Genomic DNA, 8,241 nt, shown 5'->3' with positions numbered 1-8,241 from the left:
TTGGTTAGTTGGTTGGTTGGTTGGCGTGGGCATCAAATGTAATTACGATAAGCAAATGCTGCCTAGCTAGCTGACGAGATGGATGCCACATTGCAGACGTCACAACCACAATCTGCATTGCAGTTCATCAATTTGTGCTGTAGATGGTGATCAGCCTATGTGCGTGAATAGGAAAGTGGTCCGGCAACGTGTCCAAACATAAATCAATTATCGCTTATCGATTCAATCAATTGTTGTGCCGACTGTTTGCCCACTAACCAGAACTGATTGGGTGAAGTAGATGATTAGTGCGAGCAGCAATTTTCTGTGAATTTTATGGGATTATGTGATGTGGATGCCGTGAGAGACCTATGATTTGCGCTGTTTGTTGGTTGGTTTTGGTTCTAAAATTTCCTAGGTGAATTTCTTAGCATCAGCGCCAAGTACTTATTTTTCAAAAAAATGCGTCTTTTAAATTATGACAAAATATTTTTTTACAAACATTGTGCAGTTTTTCGATTCAACTCATAAATATGTCATTTGATATTTTAAATATTAATAGCCGTTAAACCATTCACCACCAAAGTCAATTTGCCTACCGAAGCATGTAAATAAAATGTAAAATATGCCAAATTTTAATTGAATCTCATCCTAGGATGCACTCATTCTAGTCAGATTGAATAACAATACCGAACAAGCAAACATTATTTTCCAAACACCCGCATATGTAATGGACGTTTTTGTGTAATCATAATCGATATAAATTCTGCACGAGGGGATCAATTTTCCAACTCGCCACGTTCAGATTTTAATTAACATATTCAGACGATGTGTTTAATCCGACTAAATCCCATATTCAACCATAATTGCCATTGGAATACTGTAGGCTTGCGTCCGCGCTGTGCCGATCCGTTTTGTTCCGGCCAGCCCCAAATGGGACCATGCGATTAATCGTCCAACAATTGACCTGAATTGTTTCTGGTGTACCGCAGTGCACCCCGTTTTTGTGTGTATGTTTGTTCTTTTCACTTCAGCAATAAAGGTTGTGCTAATATTAGTGCTTACAAAGACTTTTTTAAATTTTCAGTAATTACATTTATATTTATCGTTCATCGTTTTGTAATTAATCTTTATTAAAATTGAAAAAAAGAGGACAGAAATAAATAGAACCTCGAGCAACATTATAAGCTACTTTTCTACAATCGTCATATGAGCGAAATTCTGTTAGCAGGCTGTCATGCAAAAATGGCATTTTCTTCTGTTCTAAACCGACGAAAATGACGTTACTTTCAGTCCAGCTCGCAAATTTTGAAAACGAAATCCACGTTCACGAATTCATCCGATTTTCGGTACTGGAATTACGGAGTGATGAGTGTTAAGTTAACAAATTATCTTCGGCTATTCTCGTTCCCGATATCCGATTCCAGAACCACCGAAAATAGTGTTAAAATTAGCCAAAGTGGTTCAAGTCGAAAGTCTTATGGTCCCAAATAAAATTTCCTAATTTCATCTGGATCCGACTTCCGCTTCCGCAACTACTGGGTTCATCGACGAAGCAAAAGAGGGAAAAATTCTTTTTAACTAGGTTCAAAACTGTTCCAATATGTAGGTCTCTAGGTCTCTGTAGGAGAGGTTCTCTCTTCTCTCTCTCTGTCTCTCTGAGTGTGTGTGTCTGTCTGTCTCTCTCTCTCTCTGTGTGTGTCTGTGTGTGTGTGTGTGTGTGTGTGTGTGTGTGTAACGTGCACGTGCTCTCACTTTTCTCGGGGGTGGCTGAACCGATTCAAATAAAAGGTATTATCGATTTTGGATCCGACTTCTGGTTCCGGAGTTACATGGTAATATGTGAAAATTAGAGAAAAAGTGTGCACTCAATTTTCTCTAAAACGGCTCAACCGAATTCCACAAACTAAGATTGAAATGAAAGGTCTTATTAAAAATGCTCAAAAACAGGTACAAATCCCATTAAACATATATTTGTAATCATACGACGTCGCGAAGTTCATTCCAAAGTTTTTAGACCATTATTTTCAGTGCATCCAGAAATCGGGGACCTGGAAGGCGAAAATAATCTACTCGCCAAACCCGTTCTGAAAATACCCATAACTTTATATCCAACAGTATGGAAAAATAAATTGTTTACGAAGTTCGAACATCGAACATTGAATGTCTCAGATTTCAGAACCTAGAGCAAATTCTTAATAATACAGGGTCCGGCACTCGAAGTGTAACCAATTAAAAAGGCCATAAATTCAGTTTGGAAAATTACTTTTACTTAATTCAAAGTACAAAATGTGTAAAAATAATACAAAATTCAGAATCAATTCACTTTTGCTCGAAATGACCACCTTTTGCCTTGACTTGATGACTTGAGAGCGCGAAGGAGTTGCTTCGTTTGGCCGAAAGCGGTCAATTTCCGAACATTGTATTTTCTGACGAGAAAATTTTTCCAATTGAGCAATTCGTAAACGCTCAAAACGATAGGGTTTACTTGACCGACCGTTCATACGAGAATTTGAGTCATCGATTGGCCACCAGGAGGCAGCACCCGCAACAGATAATGGTTTGGGCCGCTGTAACCGCAGATGGGCGCTCCCCAATCGTTTTCATCGAGCCTGGCGTCAAGGTAAATGCGAGATATTATCGGGAAAGTATTCTGGAGGTTGCTTTGAAGCCGTGGGCAGACAAACATTTCGGTGGCAGACCATGGACGTTTCAGCAGGACTCGGCACCGTCTCACAAAGCTCGAGTGAACCAAGAATGGCTGAAAAACAACGTTCCGAACTTCATCACGTCCACACAATGGCTCTCGAATTCACCAGATGCGAATCCAATGGATTATTCTCTTTGGGCCATTTTGGAGAGCAAACCCCGAACTAATAGATACACCAGTCTCGAGGCGCTGAAAAAAGTTATTGTCCGCGAGTGGGCCAAAATACCTGCAAGTCACATTCGGCCAAACGAAGCAACTCCTTCGCTCTCTCAAGTCATCAAGTCAAGGCAAAAGGTGGTCATATCGAGCAAAAGTGAATTGATTCTGAATTTTGTATTATTTTTACACATTTTGTACTTTGAATTAAGTAAAAGTAATTTTCCAAACTGAATTTATGACCTTTTTAATTGGTTACACTTCGAGTGCCGGACCCTGTACTTTAGTGGCTTAGAGGAGCCACCAAGAAAATATATGTTTAATTTGTATATTCCTAAGTAGTCCGCAAACTGTGTCGAAGAACCTCTTCGAAACAGTTCTCATTCCTAGTTATAAATGCTTAGAACTTCATATTCTCACTAACGCTAGATACTATGATAAGTATTTTATCAATCATCTAATATATCTTGGAACTTTAATACACTTTTCCAAAGAAACCGTCTAATTAAATCTTCATAATTTTGAGTCACACGACTAATTCTGCATCAAATGATCGTAAATTATAAGTCTACACTAGAACTAAAAATTTACTGAAGAGATTCTGATTCTATCTGTGGTCAGAAGCGAGATAATCGTTCATTGTCCCAATTAGTCAAAAAAACAAATGATCTGGGATACTTTATTGCCGGATTCCTAATTCACGTTCCCTGTGGTGTAGGAGACGTCACTGTAAAACGTTCGATCCTCAGAGCCTCTAAATACGTATTTCAAAGTGACTGCATGTGCGAGTTGGTTGAGATCAAGTAGATGACTCAATTTAATGTTATAATGTTTGAAGGCTACATCATTGGATATGAGAAGGACAAAGAGAACATTTTTATACTGTGCTCAAATAGCCACACTGCTATTCACGGTGGATGCAGGATGGAAGCGACGCAACGAGTGTGCATTGACAGAAACTACCTGCATACAACTTTGTGAAACAACACAGCTTGTCATATAACCGAACATTTTCCATCTCCTGATAGCACTTACAGTCCATAGCAATCGCAAAAAGTTCGCATTCCAAAACACCTAAACCGTTCGAAACCGGATTCTCTCCGCGGTAGTGTGAGAAGATTGCATAAAATCTTTTTTCTTGCTTACGAGTAATATCGCCTAAATGTGTACTATCCCGGACCTTTCTGGCTGTTCAATTTTTAGATTATGCTCGATTCGTAAATTCAAAGCGAAAATGTTATGCAATCCCTCAAACGTATTTTTAGACAATACGGTTTCTGCTTCAATTCCAGAATCATGTGAACTATTTGCGAGTTTCTTAGCCGGTGTTTTCTCGAGTTATTCTAAGAAGCTAAAACACAAATGGATGTTATCTATACCGATCTCAAAGCTGCTTTTGACAAAATGGATCATAAAATACATCTTTGCAAATTATCTCGCCTTGGATTATCATCGCAAATCGTATCTTGGTTGGACTCATATCTTTCCAATAGGAAATTACGCGTGAAAATAGACCACAGCACCTCATCCTCATCCGAGGTGTCCCACAAGGTAGTAACTTGCGACCTTGTTATTCGTATTGTTCTTCAACGGAGCTGAATGTAAATTAGTCAACGCAGATGATTTAAAACTGTATATCACTGTTCGTAGTGTAGGTGATTACCGGCTACTACAATGTCTGCTTACTTTGTTCACCGATTAGTGCAGGAAAAACAAACTCACCATAAGTGCCAAGTCATTACATTTCATAGGTTTTCAACTCCAGTCATATTTGACTATAACATTAATGATACAATTATCTCTAGAGTGTATCAAGTGTGTGTTCTCGGTGTACAGTTGGATGCTAAACTGACGTTCGATGTTCATCGTTCACAAATCGTTTCGAAAGCAACACGTCAATTGGGTTTAATCGCTAAGATTGAAAAGGACTTTGAAGACCCGCATTGCCTTAAGGTCTGAGGACAGAGGGTCGCGCGTTGAGTTTTAAATCGACCACGTGGCTCGCTCAATTCTCTTTGCGCATCGTATTTCTCTTGTACTCTCTCGTATATGAGCAAACTGTACCGGGTTGCCAGCATACATTTTATTATTTTGATGAGAAGTTCAATCACATTAATCTATCGTATGGGTTGGACATTACATGTATTCCAATAAACAATGAAAAAATATTCAACTTTCACAAAGATTGAATGTCTGTGTGTTTGGCAACCTTGTCGGGCCAATTTTATTTCTCTCTCCTTTTTCAGAATGCTATCAGGAAACCAAAGCGAAAAAAATGGCGGATGTATTTAAACCAAGGGGAGGATGCTTAGAACAATGTGCCAATCATACATTAACACAATGCGTTGGTGCATTTATCAATATTGGCACTTTTGTGTTCATACAGTTGCACAGTTGCGGCACACAAAGGGCTCAGTTTTGACAAGTAGCTGTTTCATGGGGCACAGCATGGCACACTTAGACTCACAGTATATCACGTGTGTTTTTAGAGGCACAATATAGTTTGTGTTAAGCGACTCTCCCCTTGATTTAAACTGACTTTGTTTCACAGAAAAATACAAGACTTTATTTTTATCGCGATAACATATATGTTTTTATGTACTAATCGCATCTAAACTAAATTATCTAGGCTTTGTCACGGTAGATTTATAATACAAGCCTTCAAAGCCGAGATATTCGATGAACAAGTAGAGGTATGCATTTCCGAGCGTTCCAATTTTCAGCAGTTCTTTAGTCAGAAAAAAAATACAATACGACCGCTAAACTCAATAAATCATTCTGAAAATTTCACAGAATATTCTCAAATAAATTTCGAAGACATTGTCAGGTGGGTTTTTCTATATTTTGCACCGTTTCCAAAAAAAAATTAATTTGAAACGGGAAAATAGCAAAAAACCTACCACTTTACGGTACTGTCCTCAGCCCTTAAGGCTTTGTATTGCTCACTGGTCCGTTCAATTATCGAAAACGCGTCGGTAATCTGGAATCCGTATCAAGTATCGTGGAGCCTTAGAATTAAACGAGTGCATAAACGATTTGTTCGTATGGTATTAAGAAATTTACCGTGGAGAGATCCAGTGAATTTGCCTTCATATTTAGATGAGACATACATTTTTCAAATCAGATGGGCCTTTTCCAACTCTATTAGTCCATTTAGACATTAGTCCGATGGACTTTGTTTAATAAATAAATAAATAGAATGTCCCACTTGAGCGTTTTCTCGACTTTTGCTACACGAGGCCAAGCGTTGTCATGCAGGAAAATAACTTTATCTTGCCTTGTATTCCTGCCGTTCTTCTCGTAATGCACGGCTTGAACGCATCAATTGCAACCTATACCCGTTATTGTATCGCCTGGTTGTAACAGCTAATGATACACAACACCCTTTTGCTCCCACCAGATGAACACATTCGAACCATGAATATTTGGCTTTGGTGTTGATGTTGAGGTCGATGGCAACAGTTGACCGGGCATGGTGTGGTATTGTTTCTTCTTGGATTTATCATAAAAAACCATGTTTCATCCCCAGTAACACTTCGATGTTAAAAACCCTTTCGTTGTTGCCTTTGAATCAGCTGCTCGTAAGTGCTTCCTTCTGTTCACAGGTTTGCATTTCTGCGCTTTTGCTCTGCTGCCAACTGACCACTGGGTCGTCTGGGTATCCTGGAATGGTTCTACCACACAGGACACGATGGAATTGTCGATTTTCAACTGTTTCGTGATCCTCCTGTGGGACCGACCTGGGTTTCCTACGATCGCATTCATAATTTTTTGCTTCTTGATACATTTTTGTCGCAGAACTATCTAAAACTTTGGCACAAGCGATCATTAAACTTTAAACTAGTTTCATTCAATTTCAAGACTAAGAAATAAAAAAACATAAAAGAAAGTGTTGAATTTTATTTGAAAACAGTCTTTAAATGCAATTAATTATAACTGCATAACTGCAAGAACATTACACAAATTGTTGAAGAAATACTGTGCGAAATATTCGTTTAAATTCGCTCCAAAAATAACATCATTTAGCTTACTAGCCTCTGCCACACAAAAATGACCAATGAATTGAACTAGTCACTGGCAGAAAGTGGAGATTACATTGAGGTCCTCTTTCCCAGGTAAACTCGCAACTGAACTATTTCGGCACGCACTTGCCATTTTGAGCTTTGCCAGTTTATTTGAACAGGTGAACTAAGCAGAACGAAGCGAATCATCAGACCTGTTGCATATTTATGCAAAGTAGTGATTATCATTCGAGTGGGAACCCAACAAAAACACATCGTTTCGCGAACACGGTCTCGAGAAAGTTCCTACCATCGAATGGAAATGAACGCCGTGGGTACGACTATCGACGATAAGCGACTTACTATTTTTTGTTGTTGCAGCATTTTGCGGTTTGTTTTAGCTGGCTTCTGTCGGATCCGGAACTTCCGAGAAGAGCAACATTCAACTGCGGACTGCGTTTCCATTGCGGAGAAGTCAGTCCAACGACATAATATTTCCCGTTCATAATTCTATCAACACAAATGACATTCGTCATTAGTGCACCATTCCTACACCCATGGTTACGGAACGATACCGCCACTGTGGAGTGGCATATTTATTCAGGCTTTTAGGAAAGATAATTTTGGATTCATGTGAAAGTTAAGCCAAATATACGCGGTTCAACAACGGGTTTTGTCCCAGTACGGATAATCCAGTCCAACTAGAAGTAAGTTGTTCAGTAACCGTCCTCTGGGGTACATTTAAACTGTTTTACTACTATATTGAAAATTCGGATCTGTTTATTAGATTAGTACAAAAGTAGAAACACAACACACGGAAATACCCCAGTTCGTTAGATAAACTTACGGCAGGTTGTTTGGTAAATCAAACCCGTTTCGAAACGAAACTGCACCCGGTGACGGTCCGATTTTGATCCAGAAATATACACAACAGTCCAGCCTGCGTCTGTTTCGGGAAACCTTTCGTACTGTTCAAAATGTTATGCTTAAAGCAGGACAAAGGCCCATAAAATGGTTGTGAAATGGATGTAAATTTAGCGCGGCTAACGATGGGTCTGTTGTTAGCCACCAGTCGGTACATTGAATGCACCGAGATGATGCAACCCCATCCCGGATCGTCCCTACAAGCCTACGATGATGTTGCAACCGCTAAGTAACCCGCAGAGTGTGTAGATAAAATAGTTAGTTGATGTATTTTTGCCCAACGCCATCATCACTGCACCGTGTGATTATTAGCTGCTAAAGCCATTATCGTTATCGGCTCCGGCAACGCCGTTCGGTCCGGGGTGAGTATTATTTATTGCCCGGTTAGCCGAGCCGGTGTGTCGGTGTTGAGCCGAGTTATGACGGGTTAGGATCACTCTTCGGATCAATTACCATACCCGCAGTAAACGG

General features: G+C 39.5%; 1 protein-coding gene across 1 annotated transcript in view; it reads left to right on the top strand.

The window, feature by feature from the left end:
- The first annotated feature begins 7,868 nt into the window (after positions 1-7,868).
- LOC131428614 (uncharacterized) overlaps positions 7,869-8,241 on the top strand; it is an 85,865-nt gene continuing 85,492 nt past the window's right edge. Inside the window, exon 1 of the mRNA XM_058592660.1 lies at positions 7,869-7,999. Coding sequence (XP_058448643.1) covers positions 7,869-7,999 — 131 coding nt within the window. The remainder of the gene's footprint in view (positions 8,000-8,241) is intronic.

This window comes from Malaya genurostris, chromosome 2, assembly GCF_030247185.1.
Source record: "Malaya genurostris strain Urasoe2022 chromosome 2, Malgen_1.1, whole genome shotgun sequence".
Classification (NCBI taxonomy): domain Eukaryota; kingdom Metazoa; phylum Arthropoda; class Insecta; order Diptera; family Culicidae; genus Malaya; species Malaya genurostris.
The sequence above is the reverse complement of the archived record's forward strand: the minus strand, read 5'-3'. Positions and strand labels throughout refer to the sequence as shown.